We start from the raw sequence: 16,305 nt of genomic DNA, 5'->3' as shown, positions 1-16,305 counted from the left end.
ATAGATAATATTAACAAAATAAAAGATGTAATAAAAACAATACAATCGATATTAATAAAATATTAATAAAAAAGTGTCACCCTAATTTAATAAAACTAATTTTAAAAATATTAAATACTATTAATAAAATAAAATAATACAAATAATATTACTAAATATATAGATAATATTAATAAAAAAATAAATAATACAAAATATAAGTAAATGTCACATATTTCATCAAGCTGGACTTGATCGCCAGAACAACAGGCTTTTATTGCAGGTTTGAATTATCTCCATAACAGGCACAATAACAACACGGGCTACTGTTGCAGACCTAACCCAAGCTAGGCTAAAACTCAACTTTGAACCCTTGATGTCACTTCCTGTCCTCCACACACACATTTATTTCCACACAAGCCTTAAAAGCTAGCTTATATTATCAAGCAGTGTAAAGGTGACTATATGGACATTTTTTTCATTTCTATGAAAATATTCCCTTTTTTTCATGTTTGGGTCTGGAATTAATCATGATTAATGAGGGATTACAGTTCGGTGCCCCCCGTTTGTCAAATATATTTAAGTATGTTTTCAAATTGTAAAGTTAATATTTTAAACTTTGCTATATTTCATATTTTGCAGTGTAGCTTTTTATTTCCTTTTACATGAGATTATTCAATAACATAAAACAACCAATAAAACATACCACGCTGCATTTTATGAAAGGTTGTTTACTGTTATAATTTCTTAATTTTTATTAATAGGATCTTGGAAAATATTAAAAGTGCACAGGTGAGCTCCTACAGGCAATGACATAAAAATGGTTCCTATCTGCAACTTTTCATACAGTGCAATGAATTTTAAAGTCCTTTATTGGGAACTGGACATTTTCTTCATCATTACTTCATCACTAGTAGTAGCAGCAGTAGTATGCGAGTACTACAGTTCACTGTGCTCCGTCTTCTCTTGATGTTGTCTTATCTTCTCTGGTAGGATCTTAGTCATGAAGGCATAACGACCCGCCTTCAAGTGCTGACCCGTTACCTGCTTCTTTGCGCTCAATGCCAGGAAGTGTTCTTCTGATCCATATTTTGGCCAGTAAGCAAGGCCATCCCCATTAGGAGATCTATATAAATGCATAAAAAATATGTATTACTGATTTTTTAAAATTTGCAACTTAAGCAATCAGGTTTGGTTTATTACCCTGTCCGAGCAAAGTTTCCCCAGTAACTCATCACGGTCCGGCTAAATTGTTCTTCATCTTCTGGGCATGTGTCTAAAACAAAAATATATTATTAAAACTCTAATTAAAAACTCTATTAAAGTAAAGCAGATGTTCACTTAACATAGCATTAAAGGTCTCACCAGTTATTTGGACATGAGTTGTTGTAAAGCAAATTCCAAATACGGTGAAAAGGTCGTCTCCATGGTCACACTTAACAAAACTGGGCCTTTTTTCTTTCAAAAATTGAGGGGCGTGCTGGTACTCATACAAGTACACATGTTGGATACCTGCATCTAGAGACAGAAAGTAAAACCGTATACGATGTGTTGCCACTTCACAAACAACAGTTCCAAAAGCAAAATGTTCCGTACCTCTGTGAGCGTTTACAGTCTTTATGGCCGGAATGACAAACAGAAGATCTCCGAGTAACTCGGTAAAAGCATCTCGATTTTTCATACGATCTTCGCCGTTTCCAATATATTCATCTACCATTAGATCTGTGATGATGGACAGTTTAGGCTGGACAAAATAAACGACAGATTGGAGAAAAACGTCAAAGGGAACAGTGACACAAAGCAACTACTTTATTCTTAAATTTGGAACCATGTTGGATTTTGTGATATATTTTTTACTTCAGAATGACTACTGATTATTAAAATACTGTGCCGCTCGTGAGTCAGTGAGGAAACGGCAGCTCTTGCACAACAAGCTCGTCAACCCACTGGAAATCTTACAAGGAACGCTAAATTCATTACACAGCGAGTTAACACTAAAAAGGATAGCTAAGAAATATACAAGCATCAATCAATAATATTTAAATGTTTTGCCATAATTCATTTGGTCCCAGCAATACATTTAATTGGCTATGGCTGCCGGGTGCTGAAATGATGTCAGCCTCCCTCTTGGCTCTGGGCTCCTTTAGTGACAGATGCAGGATTCCAGGGCCTCGGCAGCCATAACCAATGAAATGCTTTGCTGGGACAAAATGTATTATGCAGTAACGTTAAAATGTAGTTTTCTTTTAAAATTCATTCATTCATAAATTTTCGGGGTCGCGGAGGGTGCTGGAGCCTATCCAGCTGTCTTCGGGCGAGAGGCGGGGTACACCCTGGACTGGTCGCCAGCCAATCACAGGGCACATATAGACAAACAACCATTCACACTCACATTCATACCTATGGACAATTTGGAGTCGCTAATTAACCTAGCATGTTTTTGGAATGTGGGAGGAAACCGGAGTACTCGGAGAAAACCCACGCATGCACGGGGAGAACATGCAAACTCCACACAGAGATGGCCGAGGCTGGAATTGAACTCGGGTCTTCTATCTGTGAGGTCTGCGTGCTAACCACTGGTCCGCCGTGCAGCCTGTATTCATTCATTTATTCATTTTCTACTGCTTATTCTCACGAGGGTCGCGGGGGTGCTGGAGCCTATCCCATCTGTCTTCTACACCCTGGACTGGTGGCCAGCCAATCACAGGGCACATATAGACAAACAACCATTCACACTCACATTCATACCTATGGACAATTTGGAGTCGCTAATTAACCTAGCATGTTTTTGGAATGTGGGAGGAAACCGGAGTACCCGGAGAAAACCCACACATGCACGGAGAGAACATGCAAACTCCACACAGAGATGGCCGAGGGTGGAATTGAACCCTTGTCTCCTAGCTGTGAGGTCTACGTGCTAACCACTCGACCGCTGTGCAGCCCTCTTTTAAAATTGTAAACTTTAAAATTAATAAGTGCGTATTGCTTATCCACCTTTTGAGTGTTAGGTTGCCGTGTGATGAATTTAGCATTTTTGTGGATGGGGTTTAAACACCAGTGATTTTTATACAACTTACATCGGCATTAAATGCAGACAACGAGCCCACAACCTGCTCCCGATCCATTCCTTCAGTCCAGTTTGGAGGACCCATGAACTAGAAAAAGGAACAGTTTTGAGTTTTTCATGAGTGCAACTTCATATTTAAGTCCAAACTAAAATATGTCACACTCACAGCAGGAAGCAACCATCCGCCTTCGTGATTGGTGACGCCAGTCATGAAAGGTACATTATGAATTTCATGTTTTTGAAAAAGCTCATTCACGGGTTTCGGTAGGAAGATTCCATCAACATTGACAAGAATTCTTATCGTTACATCCTTGGGAAGATAAGAGACAGCAGTTACAAGAAAATGTGCATGTTGTCATTAATTTTAAAATGGTATTGTATGTGATATTTCATAAATCGGATACCTTTGCAAGAGTCAAAAAAGTGTCAAGATCCATGTTTCTCATGCAGTCGGCGATCTGTTGCGTACTCTCAATGCTACATCCCGATCTATTAGCAACAACCTGAAGACGAATGAGTTAAAATGAGTTAGAATTGTAGTAGTGAAAGTCAAAACCGTTTCTGACTCCAACCTCGTACACAGGTAGAGGATCGTTTGACACCATCTGCTCGATGGCGGCAGTGCCACTTTCAGCAATGGCGCGGTGGATCAGACCATCAGTCAATGGCGACAGAAGCTGTTGATGAAGCCGAAGTCGTTGTTTAAAGTCTGTCAACATGAGACATAAACAAAGACGTTGATGCTCACCAGAAGGGAAACGCTGACTCCACCGGCAGACTCGCCAAATATAGTCACAGAGGACGGGTCTCCTCCGAAGTTGTGAATATGCCCCTGGACCCAGCGGAGGGATTGGACCTGGTCTAGCAAGCCAAAGTTACCGGTCATGTGCTCATCTCCTGTGCTGCATAGGACACACATAAGCCACCGATTCATTTTCTACTGCTTATCCTCACGGGGCTCGCGGGGGTGCTGGAGCCTATCCCATCTGTCTTCTACACCCTGGACTGGTCGCCAGCCAATCACAGGGCACATATAGACAAACAACCATTCACACTCACATTCATACCTATGGACAATTTGGAGTCGCTAATTAACCTAGCATGTTTTTGGAATGTGGGAGGAAACCCACACATGCACAGGGAGAACATGCAAACTCCGCACAGAGATGGCCGAGGGTGGAATTGAACTCGAGTCTCCTAGCTGTGAGGTCTGCGCGCTAACCACTCGACCGCCGTGCAACCAAGCAAAAATGCAACAAACGTGGCAAACTGCTGGGAGAGAGAATACCACAAGCTACCCAGCATACCTGCCGAGGGTGGAATTGAACCCTCGTCTCCTAGCTGTGAGGTCTGCGTGCTAACCACTCGTCCACCGTGCAACCAAGCAAAAATGTGACAAATGTGGCAAAACTGTTGGGAGAGAGAATACCACAAGCTACCCAGCATACCTGCCGAGGGTGGAATTGAACCCTCGTCTCCTAGCTGTGAGGTCTGCGCGCTAACCACTCGTCCGCCGTGCAACCAAGTAAAAATGCAACAAACGTGGCAAAACCGTTGGGAGAGAGAATACCACAAGCTACCCAGCATACCTGCCGAGGGTGGAATTGAACCCTCGTCTCCTAGCTGTGAGGTCTGCGTGCTAACCACTCGTCCACCGTGCAACCAAGCAAAAATGCGACAAATGTGGCAAAACTGTTGGGAGAGAGAATACCACAAGCTACCCAGCATACCTGCCGAGGGTGGAATTGAACCCTCGTCTCCTAGCTGTGAGGTCTGCGTGCTAACCACTCGACCACCGTGCAACCAAGCAAAAATGTGACAAACGTGGCAAACTGTTGGGAAAGAGAATACCACAAGCTACCCAGCATACCTGCCGAGGGTGGAATTGAACCCTCGTCTCCTAGCTGTGAGGTCTGCGTGCTAACCACTCGACCGCCGTGCAACCAAGTAAAAATGCAACAAACGTGGCATAACCGTTGGGAGATTGAATACCACAAGCTACCCAGCATACCTGCCGAGGGTGGAATTGAACCCTCGTCTCCTAGCTGTGAGGTCTGCGTGCTAACCACTCGTCCACCGTGCAACCAAGCAAAAATGTGACAAACGTGGCAAAGCTGTTGGGAGAGAGAATACCACAAGCTACCCAGCATACCTGCCGAGGGTGGAATTGAACCCTGGTCTGTGAGGTCTGGCCACTAACCACTCGTCCACCGTGCAGCCCCCCCGATTAGGAATGTGTCGGGCCTCCCGGTGGATGGTGAGGTCCGTTGGTGGCCTAGCACTGGTCTTGAGGCTTGGCTTGGATCTGTGGCACTTCCTCTCCGGGGGTGAGCTGCCCGGCGGGTGTCGGCCAGCACGGTGGGGTGCCTTGCTGCTCGCCCCCTCTACTTGATCATATGCGGGCCCCCCCCCTCGCCCGCTCCTTTGTCTGCCTCATTCCGCACTTCCAGTCCGACCAGTAGAACACTGAGGTGTTCCCAGGCCAGCTGTAAGGCACAGTCCCACCATTATGTCCTAAGTCTAACTAGTCCAGCCTAGTCTTGGCCTCGCCTTCCTCATGACGCTCAAAATGATCAATGGTTAAAAATGAGCGAATGTGTAGAACTTTTTAAATTTGTCATTTAAATATCCACTGATTGATTTTGTGATATTTACCTGAGAAAGCCCAAAAGTCCCAAACGATACTGGATCAGAACCACAACCACATCCTGATAAGCAGCCAGGGCAGATCCATCAGACATTGAAGCTGACCCCAAACCAAAACCTCCACCGTGGATCCACACCATCACCTAGTAAGATTTAAAAAAAACACACAAAAAAATGAGATTTTGCTTTTTTAATGTAAATAAAAAGTAGTGTGTTCCTAGGTTTCTAATAGTTGTTGATTTATTTTTTGTTGTTGTTGTTTTGTTTGGATTATTTGATAATATTTTCTTGTTATTTATTTGTTTATTTATCATTTTTGTTAGGGTAATTAGTAGTTCATTTGTGGGTTTATTTCATTGGGTAACACCATGGGAACCTGAAATCTATTTATGTCCACAGTACTCACAAGACCAGCATGCATTGGGGTGGGCCTATGGTTTTGGTACTAGAACAAGAGAGGCAAGAGGAGACAATGTCTTTGTTCCTTTTTTGTTTGCTTGCTTGGTAATAAAAGAAATAAGAAGAAACAGAATAAGGTTGTATGGATAATGACTCTTTTTATTATATTTTATATTTTTTATATATTTTATATTATAATTTTTTCATTATAATTTTATAATTATTTTATTTTATTTTGGATATTATTATAATTATTATTTTGTAGGACAAATAACCACTACACTATTGAAAAGTCTCATTAACTTGTCTTGTAGGCTTGCTATAACGACTAAAAATGTAATTCAAGCTCACTTTTGCAGGCTGCACGGCGGACGAGTGGTTAGCACACAGGCCTCACAGCTAGAAGACCCGAGTTCAATTCCACCCTCGGCCATCTCTGTGTGGAGTTTGCATGTTCTCACCGTGTATGTGTGGGTTTTCTCCGGGTACTCCGGTTTCCTCCCACATTCCAAAAACATGCTAGGCTAATTAGCGACTCCATAGGTATGAATGTGAGTGTGAATGGTTGTTTGTCTATATGTGTCCAAACTAGTTCTTACTGGGAGTTTCACATCATGAGGTCTGCTTGCAGGAGTATAAACGTTCAGGTAAAGGCAGTCTTCCGAGACATCCGGGATCTCTGCCTTCAGGTTGCCGAGCATTTCAAGCAGATCTGTAATAAAGTCTTTATGTTGAATGCACCTGAAATTGAAAAAATTATTATAAATATTTATTTAAAAAAAAAAAACAATAGCATAAAACACAGAAAACACTTACATGGGAGGCTGCTTGGTGGCGTCTCGGACCCCTTCCCATCGCTCCGCATCCTGGGGTGGAGCCAGTCTCAAAGCAGGGCCAAGAGGCGGCTTGGCAAAGGGGATACCCAGGTAGGCATAGACGCCGGTTTCCTTCCCCTTTACGCTCACATATTCACCTTTGAGGCTCCCAAGCGCTGTGTGGACTATGGGTGCTGTTAAGATAAGAGTACAGAGTCAGAATCCTCGTGTACTATAAAGTGATAACACGGAATCAACACACGTTTGAGGTAAGTATCACTAAAATGATGATTTATTTAATACATGTATCTTTGATCATATATCTATAATAGGAACTATTTTATCAATATGCAACACTTCAAGACAGTACATGAGTGATGTGGACTGATGGCAAATTCCACGCCTCCACGCCTACCTAGGTCAGGTTACTGAGCCGTATCTTGTTTTAACAGCAATGACTGAATAGCACGGTTCCAAAAAGCACATTGTTAGGTAACGCTATTCTGCTGGAGGGACGTTAAGGAGTGTCTTGGCAGGTGAAAGGGCAACAATCCCGAAGCAAAGGTCATGTGTGCATCATCACACAAAAAGCCTAAGAATACAACTATAATGGCCACGGTTAGCTGTTTAAGAGATGTCTGAAAAGGAGTTGGAAGAAGCAGAGATTATTTAATCCGAGCGTTTCTCTTTATTGACAGTTTAGTCACACCATATGTAATGGTAATGGTTTAATTTCATTTGAACATGCATCAGATTACAATTGAATGCATCACATAATCAGTTCACAGTTCCACATGTCCAAAAGGAGTAGGAAGAAGCAAAGCTTATTAAATCCTACCCCTCCATCTGGTACTTTTACAATCAGTAACTGTTACATTTGTTCACTTCCTGCTTTCCATAATACAGTTTAAGGTTATTTTTTCTTTTTTTTTAATAATGTACCTCGTACATTTGTTCACTTCCTGCTTTCCTAATATAATTTTGTTTTTTTTATTTTTTCATTTTAATTTTTTGTGCCGTACCGAAGTACGAGGTGATATGTGAATATTTCACGTGAAGAATAAAGACTGTCGCAATGGGTAGATTGCTTATTCAGTGATGAAGGGAAAGGAAAGGAATAAACATGAGTAATATTGCTTGGGCAATGTAAAGAAAAAGGAATTAATAAGTAATTGAAAAATAATAAAAATAATAAAAAATAAGTAACACATTAATAAGTAATAAAATAAGGTAAATATTATAAATAAAATAAAATATGAATAAAATAATAAAATAAGAATGAAGAGAATAAATAAATACAAAATATGTTAGAATCAATAAATAGACAAATTGATATTAAAAATACAAATAAATTTAATTAGTAATAAATAATACATAAATACACATGTGGCTACTAACACACACTTTGGATACAGGAAGTTTAGCAACTATGCATCAGGATTTTAGATTAACAACAAACTTGCAAGTGTTTAACATAATTTATCGTAAATTCATTCAACGCATTAAAGCAACAACAATTTCACATGAATAATAAAGACTGTCGCAAATGAATTAATAAGTAATAAAAAAATAAAATTTGTAAAAAATAAGTAACACATTAATAAGTAATAAAATAAGGTAAATATTATAAATAAAATAAAATAAGAATAAAATTAATAAAATAAGAATGAATAGAATAAATAAATACAATATACGTTAAAATTAATAAATAGACAAATGTATATTAAAAATAGAAATAAATTGAATTAGTAATAAATAATACATAAATACACATATGGCTACTAACACACTTTGGATACAGGAAATTTAGCAACTGTGCATTAGTATTTTAAATTAACAAGTGTTTAACATAATTGACTGTAAAAGCATTAAAGAAACAACAATACTGGGGGGGAAACAATCATATACTTCCACTCACCGTCCCTTTTTGCAGCAACGCATGCAAACAGCACCGTCCAAAGTAAGCAAAAGAGTTCCTTTCCACGCAACTTCATGATTGCCCACGCCAAGTTCACCTCGAATGCTCTCTTCGGTTCTGAGAGTGATGCAGGAGCACTTTGTGTGAAGAAGGGGTGGCAGTTGCTGGCCTACTTTAGCAACATCGCCGCTGCAAGTAAGACCAGCCCACTTCCACCCTTTAAAGTTGCTTAAAATACCAAAACATCAACTGAAATGAATGTGCATCCGCTTTATGGAATAATACATATAAGTGCAAAAAAACAAATAACCCCCCAAGAATGTTAACATTCTATGAAAAACACAAGTTAAATATTAAACTTGATTTATTATTATCCAAAGGTAGGTGAGTTATGTAACCGATTAGATCACAGATTCATTCCGAAGGTTTGTTTGCTCTCATATTGGCAGTTTATAAACAGAGACAGCTGGTGCAATGCATTCTGGGATTTTTTTACTCACGTGATATAAACGTAATCTCACGTACACGTTAATTTAAACAAACTCTTGTATTATACTCAAGTAAATGCAGGTTTAGGAAATGAAGAAATAATCTTTTATTTTGGAGAGCCGGAAGTGTTTTGGTGCTCTGTGAGGGAATCACTATTGCCAACTTTTCAGTAGGAAAAGTAGCTAGTTAGCCTGCGTCACATCTACAAAAAAACCCAAATCAATTACGTTATGAAGTACAAATCAACTTAATTATTGGTTTGTTCATTCAAAATTGGCCATAATTTCATAAAAAATATAATAACTTAACATTTTATCTCAGCCAGCACCTCTCAAAGTTCTTAGCACAATTGAACTAAACAATTGGTTTAGCCTTCAATTGCCTTTTGTTGATTATTTTTATTAAATTTTAGAATGTATTACGGTAGTACCGATACCAATACTACACCGATATCGTTAGTATCGACATCCGGATCGATCCAGCACCCACCTGTGGTAGCCTCCCGCTACACTTAAACGAGCAGTGACATGTAAAGACATAAACAATTTATATTTATATTATAATTATATTAAAATTCATCTGTTAGTTAAACTACACCCATTCGTATTCTATTTAAATTGAAGCTTTTGAAAAGTCTAATTTCACAATGTCGTAATACGTCAGATTCACTGGATTTGGAAGAAAAACAGTAGATTTTGTAATACAAACAAAAATGACGACGACGCCATGAAAACTGTCGCTGCGTGTTGCTAAAGGTATGAGGTGTGCTTTTTTCTTGTTTTTTACGTGTGCGTGATTGGCTTTGATTGAAAAGCATGTTCATCGTGTGTTGTTATGTGCAGATGTCCACCGTATGGAAGTTTTTTTTTTACACAAGTTCCGTGAACTTAACACAGAGAACATGTTCAGAAGTACATTCCAAGGCGGCTTTCTGTCGATATTATACAGCATCGGGAGCAAACCTCTTCAGATATGGGATACCAGGGTAGGTGCTAATGTTCAGTGGAGAGAAAAAAAAACTTGGATTTCAGGTCTTTTTTTTATGACGTTTGTGTTTATTTGTTGTCATACAGCATGACTTTACATTATCATTGTCAAAGATGGTGGATCAAATGTGTGTTGGGTATGCTAGCTTTCATCAAGTCACAGGCAAACATGCATTTTGTGGGATTGATTCAGGAAAATAATGAAATTGGGATAGAAAAAATATTTTGATTGTGATTTAATATGTGATTATTTTTGTTTTTCAACAAACACAAGCAATAATTCAGCCTGTATTGTAATAAACAATATCATATATAATACATGAATTGTTTTATTATGAGCTCGGCTTATGTTAAAGGAAATTGCAAAGGTGTAATTTTTGATTAATTAATGAATTAAAATTTTCGCCTCTTTATTCAGAAATATTCTGTTTCGGTGGGCTGTACGGAGGTTGAGTGGTTAGTGCGCAGACCTCACAGCTAGGAGACCAGGGTTCGATTCCACCCTCGGCCATCTCTGTGTGGAGTTTGCATGTTCTCCCCGTGCATGCGTGGGTTTTCTCGGGTACTCCGGTTTCCTCCCACATTCCAAAAACATGCTAGGTTAATTAGCGACTCCAAATTGTCCATAGGTATGAATGTGAGTGTGAATGGTTGTTTGTCTATATGTGCCCTGTGATTGGCTGGCTGGCGACCAGTCCAGGGTGTACCCCGCCTCTCGCCCAAAAACAGCTGGGATAGGCTCCAGCACCCCCCGCGACCCTCGTGAGGAAAAAGCGGTAGAAAATGAATGAATGAAAGAATTAACCTAGCATGTTTTTGGAATGTGGGAGGAAACCGGAGTACCCCGAGAAAAAGTACCTGGAGGAATCGAACTTGGGTCTCCTGCCTGCGTGCTAACCACTTGACCCCTTCATGTTTGTGGTTTATATTATTCAGTTTTTTTCAAAAACACTCCTAATAGTAGTCTATGGTCATTTGCATACATTTTGTGCATTAAAGATGCACAGCCAATCCAGAATAGTTAAATATATGCTAAGCTATGTGAACACAACATGACCGTCTTATATTCATTTGGGTTTCCTAGGTGAAGAATGGCCACATAAAGCGAGTCACAGACAATGACATCAACTCGCTTGTGCTGGAAGTGGAGGGTGCAAATGTCAGGTGAGTTTGATATCCTCCGTTCAAATCTTCACACCACATGTGAACTATACTTTTATAACACCCCTAACATCCCTTCATCATGTGTGTGTGCTCCGACAGTACAAACTACATCACATGTCCAGCAGACCCCAGGCAGACACTGGGCATTAAGATGCCATTTCTTGTGATGATTGTCAAGAAAACCAGGAAATATTTCAGCTTTGAAGTCCAGGCACAGAAACAGGCACCTTACATGTGTTATGGATATTGTTACTGACTCATGACCGATACTGTGTCTTCTCGTCTTTCTACATCCAGGTCTTAGATGATCAGAATTTACGCAGACGGTTTCGGGCAAGTAATCACCACAGCAAGACGCAAGTGAATTCATTCATGTGCACCATGCCAATTAATGTTGATGACCGCTGGAACCAGTTTCAGTTCAACTTGGCCGATATTACCAGAAGGGCTTATGGAACCAGTTATGTGGAGACGCAGCGTGTGCAGGTATGTGTTGAAACGTACTTGGTAGTAGACTTGCCTCTATATCAGGGGTCTCAAACTCAATTTACTTGGGGGCCACTGGAGCTCGGGTCTGGGTGAGACTGGGCCGCATCAGGTTTCCCCCCCAAAAAAACAAAAAAACGGATTTATTAAAAACAAAAATTTTTTAAAAACTTTGCTTTGGTTCCAATTTTCTACAAGAAAAGCTCTGATAAAACATTCCACTGTTCTCAAATATCTTACTTTTTATTTTTCTACACAAAATAAGATGAAAAATAAATAAACAAATCAAGAATAAAGAAAATCAATCTATCAGTAATAAATAAATATAATAATAACGGCAAATAATAACAACTTAAAAAACCACATATAGTTGCCGGGTAGACAAATTCTTTTTTTCAGATTAAAATGAACAAAGCATTATTAGAGCCCTGTAGACATGACAAAACACGACTATAGTCACATTTATACTCTTTTTATTTACAACATATTGCGCAACCGCAGGGTCTTGAGACACATGCTAACTCGCAAACTAGAGAGCTAGCGACCTAAACGGTAGCCTTCAAGTTATTTCCTTTCAACTTAAATAGCCAAAAACTTACCACTTCCACACGGATAGGGAGGATAACTATTAAGTTATTTAACCTTTAACATGAACATTAATCAAACGTAATAATTTTTTCTGGGTACATGATACCATAGAGAATCCATATCAAACTTGCGCGGGCCGCACTAACATTAAACTTTCATATCAAGGCGGGGGCCTCAAACTAGTGTCCTGCGGGCCGCGTGTTTGAGACCCCTGACTCTCAAAAATGTATAAAACATTTCCAAATCCATATATATGACAAATGAAAGGTATCAATGAAATGTAAGGTTGAGAAACACGATGCTGGAGCTGCTATTTGGCGAGAGACAGGGTATATAGTATATAGATATACTGTAGGTATAGTTGTACTACCATTGCATCCAGGAAAAAAAACTGTTCAAATAATCAATAAGCCATTAATGAGTGTATATACAGTACATTTTTGACCGGAACTGTATGTGGTAGGTGGGTTCGTACCCTCTTTATTTAATACCAAGGGTTTTGCTTCCAAAAACTTTATTTCTTTATTGATTTTTTTCCCCACAGATTCATGCAAATTGTCGTATCAGGAGGGTGTATTTCACAGATAAACAGTACACAGAGGACGAACTCCCGCCAGAGTTTAAACTGGTTATTCCTGTCAAGAAACAAGATGCAAGGTAATTTGTATAAAGTCAATTTTAAAGTGGATATTTGGATTATTTGATGTTTACAACTTTTTTTTTCTTGCAGCAAAAAGGGAGGTTCCAGAGCTGCTCCGTTCCCACAGACCTAAAGCAATTTAGAGCACAATTTGATGTGAAAACATTAGATTACACCTAAAACACACAGTGTAATATTGTCCTTTTAAGCAATACACTCAATGTTATCGGTGGGATTTTCTTATTTTTGTAAACAAAAAAACAAACCCACTGAATTGCATGATTTAATTTGAAGTATTTTGTTATATAATTCAACATTATTCATGTTGTGAATTATGTCACTGTTGTTGCCACAGAGATACAGCGAGACTGGAAGAGTCGCAGAAAAGCATACTGTATGACTTTATGTGAAAATGTATTTCTCCATTCATGGATCACACTCAGTTTCTTATTAGAGAACAGGAAGTTGTACAAAAAGTACTGAAACATTAAAAAAATTGTGTACATTCAGAGGTTTAAAGGTCTAATTAAGTTCACCTGTCAAGGTTATAGTGCATTTTTGCACAAAAATGACACATGATACTACATAAAGCGTAATTATGATTACGCTATGATTATACACATCTTTGTAAAAATACATTTAAGACATTTGTGGTTTGTGGAAACCTTCAAGGTAAATAGTTTTGGGAAAATCTTACAATTATCTTGGACGTACTGCTCTTTTTAAAAGGCAATTTCATCGCTTCCAGTGCATTACGCATTTGTTACAAATCCCTTAAAAATCCCTCCTTTATAATCTATTGAATTTTGCATGACACTTGGTATTATGGAGCAGGTTATCGTGCACTCGATCCCTTTGCCGGAGTCCCTGAACGCATCAGAGAGCATGCGCACTAACGGCATTAGTGCCTCATCTCTCGCGAGGAACGACGTCGTTATCGGAACCTCGACAAACAACACGAGAACTCAACATTCACACGGTAATATAAGCCGATCTTAGCCCGTGAAAGACTGCTTTGCTCTTAGAGGAGGGAACAATCTGATGTAAACCAAATTATATCGTTATTTTTTTCCTATAGGTTTACAAACGGAGGTGCTATGTTTTTGTGGCCTTTAGGCCTAACTAGCATGCTAACCACCAAGCTAGCTTTAACTGCGACTCTTTGCATCAGTTGTAACATTAGCATACAAGCTATAATATCAGTCTGCCAGCGGTAGATAACATTAGCATTTTTTTATATAAGATTTCCTAAAACCAAAATAAGTATTTTTGGTCCACACTAACTTTTTTCAGGACTATGAAATTACTAGTTAGCTAGTAATAACCTAAGATGTTAATTTTTATCGCTAAGGTACACCAAGTACACCATAGCATTAGCCTTCGCATGTCAACTATGCAGGACAATGTATTTTTGGAACAGTTTTGCTAAAGAAAGCCGAGTTTAATTGTTAGCTTCCATAAACGCTGCGAGTTTAAAAAAGAAACACTTATTTCAGTCTTGGATTTGCCACAAAGAAAAGGTCTGCCACGCCATGAAGCAAAACACTTTGTTGCAAACGCTGGTTGTCCCCCTCATAGTTTGGAAAGGTAATTTAGCTTTATGTACCATAAACATTGATTAAATGAATATATAACACTTCTGGATAGAGAAATAAAACATGCTATTCATTCAGGATAGACTGTGCTGTCAAAGGTAGCCCGTTATGAGTCTTAACATGGTGACATACAGACATGTTTTAAATTCGCTGTGGTCTAAATACAGTATGTTTTATATTCTATACTGGTCACTATGCGCCAGTAATGTTATGTAATTTTGGTAACAATAGGCCTTTATTACAGGTTTGAATTATTTCACAACAGCCACAATAATAATAACATAATCATAAATGTGTTGTGACTGTAATACACGCCAAGGTAAAACTCATCCCTGAACTTTTTTCACTTCCTGTCCTCCACATGTCCATATTTATTTCAACACACAAGCATTTTAATTTTGTATTTTTTTTAAATATTTTTTTTAGTGTTATTTACATCTTAAATGCCTTGTTTTCTCTTGATTATAGCTATTAAATTGGGTAATATGGGTAAAACCTTGAATTCACACCGAATTCTCTCGTCATGAATTGTTTACGAAGTGTTAGTGAAGTAACAAGCAAGGTGGTTGAGGCAATGGGAGGGTCCCACATGGTTAACAACAGGTATGTTAGCAACGCAAATGTACAGCACGTCACATGTAAAAGATTTACTGCATGATTTACTCACCTACTGCACAGTATGAGTAATCTTGCCTCATTGTTTAATTTTTTTTTTCCAGATTTTTGTTGTCATGACATAATTAGTATTTATTGTGGACCCTTAGAAGTAGTAGTAATGGGAGGTGTTTCATTTATTCTAGATCTGAGCTATGTCAGAGGAGGAACTGGAGGAAATTGTGCAAATAACAGTGGAAGACCTAAGCCCAGAGGGCCGTACAGGTAAGCTTGATGAAAGCATTGTGTCATTTTATAGTAAATTAAGCCATAAAAGCCATTGTTCTTACCTGAAGTGTGTTTCTACTTGGGTCATAGCAGACATGCTGGACAATCATGGACAAAACGAAGAGAATCGTCAGAAGAAAAAAAGAAAATTCAGCACAAGTCAGGAGAGCTTTGCCAACAACCAGGATGTGTCTTATATTAAGGTGTCCATAACTTTTCTATTATGGCCACAATTCAAATCCTTTGTCTTTTGACATACATTTTGCAAGCTGCTCACACATTTGTATTTGAACAACCCTCTTTCCAGAACCTGATGGTCTCATTCACTACATCGGTCAATCAGCGTTTGGAAGGCATTGAGTCCAAGCTGCAGGCGCTGGACACCACTTGCAAGGCTCTTACACAAAAGCTGGATAACATAGTGCATTATGCGAAGAATCCTATCCAGGTTCCTATGGTTGCGGGATCACCTCAAGGGGCCACTCAGACTTGGAACAAAGTGCGGTGGTAAGCATCATGTTACTTTAGTGTTGCTAAAACCTTCCATTTGGAATATTAAGCTACGTGGCAGACAAAAATATGGTAGGTTGTTTTGCTTCTGTATTACTGTCCTGGTGTCCTTGACCACACTTTTAGCATTTCACCTTAACG

At 39.0% G+C, this 16,305-nt stretch overlaps 3 protein-coding genes across 11 annotated transcripts in view; 2 read left to right on the top strand and 1 right to left on the bottom strand.

Moving 5' to 3' along the window:
- Positions 1-267: 267 nt before the first annotated feature.
- Positions 268-9,126, bottom strand: ces2b (carboxylesterase 2b). The gene is made up of 13 exons (XM_058075491.1): positions 8,825-9,126; positions 6,908-7,100; positions 6,691-6,832; positions 5,702-5,835; positions 3,795-3,948; positions 3,619-3,723; positions 3,451-3,549; positions 3,213-3,356; positions 3,057-3,134; positions 1,576-1,723; positions 1,345-1,497; positions 1,183-1,255; positions 268-1,105 (listed from the first exon to the last, which is right to left on the bottom strand). Exons 1-13 carry the CDS (start codon positions 8,898-8,900, stop codon positions 919-921), a joined length of 1,686 nt encoding a protein of 561 aa, XP_057931474.1. The 5' UTR covers positions 8,901-9,126; the 3' UTR covers positions 268-918.
- Positions 9,127-10,132: 1,006 nt separating this feature from the next.
- On the top strand, positions 10,133-13,673 carry LOC131131260 (cilia- and flagella-associated protein 20-like). 5 transcript variants are annotated; one of them, XM_058075791.1, is made up of 7 exons: positions 10,133-10,298; positions 11,384-11,463; positions 11,563-11,686; positions 11,761-11,796; positions 11,878-11,949; positions 13,082-13,194; positions 13,268-13,673. In XM_058075791.1, the coding sequence occupies exons 1-7, from the start codon at positions 10,167-10,169 to the stop codon at positions 13,308-13,310; spliced, it is 600 nt and encodes a 199-aa protein (XP_057931774.1). In that variant the 5' UTR covers positions 10,133-10,166; the 3' UTR covers positions 13,311-13,673. The 5 variants fall into 5 exon arrangements, with proteins under 5 accessions (XP_057931774.1, XP_057931775.1, XP_057931772.1 ...); XM_058075792.1 differs by having other exon boundaries at positions 10,134-10,298; positions 11,563-11,674; XM_058075788.1 differs by having other exon boundaries at positions 10,135-10,298; positions 11,563-11,674; positions 11,761-11,949.
- A 337-nt stretch (positions 13,674-14,010) lies between these two features.
- The window catches only part of banp (BTG3 associated nuclear protein), a 33,530-nt gene continuing 31,235 nt past the window's right edge, over positions 14,011-16,305 (top strand). For 2 of the 5 annotated variants that reach the window (XM_058075666.1, XM_058075661.1), the window contains exons 1-4: positions 14,011-14,156; positions 15,573-15,651; positions 15,745-15,857; positions 15,962-16,161. In XM_058075666.1, coding sequence (XP_057931649.1) covers positions 15,582-15,651; positions 15,745-15,857; positions 15,962-16,161 — 383 coding nt within the window. In that variant the 5' untranslated portion in view covers positions 14,011-14,156; positions 15,573-15,581. The other 3 variants (XM_058075664.1, XM_058075665.1, XM_058075663.1) reach the window with 3 other exon arrangements.

Source organism: Doryrhamphus excisus, chromosome 6 (genome assembly GCF_030265055.1).
Source record: "Doryrhamphus excisus isolate RoL2022-K1 chromosome 6, RoL_Dexc_1.0, whole genome shotgun sequence".
Taxonomy (NCBI): domain Eukaryota; kingdom Metazoa; phylum Chordata; class Actinopteri; order Syngnathiformes; family Syngnathidae; genus Doryrhamphus; species Doryrhamphus excisus.
Note: the sequence above shows the minus strand (reverse complement) of the source record. Positions and strands in the feature narration are given on the sequence as shown.

Coding starts and splice junctions, on each gene's coding strand:
- ces2b (XM_058075491.1), bottom strand. CDS start 8,900: ATGAAGTTGCGTGGAAAGGAACTCTTTTGCTTACTTTGGACGGTGCTG. Junction 1,498..1,575: donor GACTGTAAACGCTCACAGAG/GTACGGAACATT, acceptor TTCTGTCTCTAG/ATGCAGGTATCCAACATGTG. Junction 1,106..1,182: donor GGAAACTTTGCTCGGACAGG/GTAATAAACCAA, acceptor GCATTTATATAG/ATCTCCTAATGGGGATGGCC.
- LOC131131260 (XM_058075787.1), top strand. CDS start 10,167: ATGGAAGTTTTTTTTTTACACAAGTTCCGTGAACTTAACACAGAGAAC. Junction 10,299..11,383: donor TTCAGATATGGGATACCAGG/GTAGGTGCTAAT, acceptor TGGGTTTCCTAG/GTGAAGAATGGCCACATAAA. Junction 13,195..13,267: donor GTCAAGAAACAAGATGCAAG/GTAATTTGTATA, acceptor TTTTTCTTGCAG/CAAAAAGGGAGGTTCCAGAG.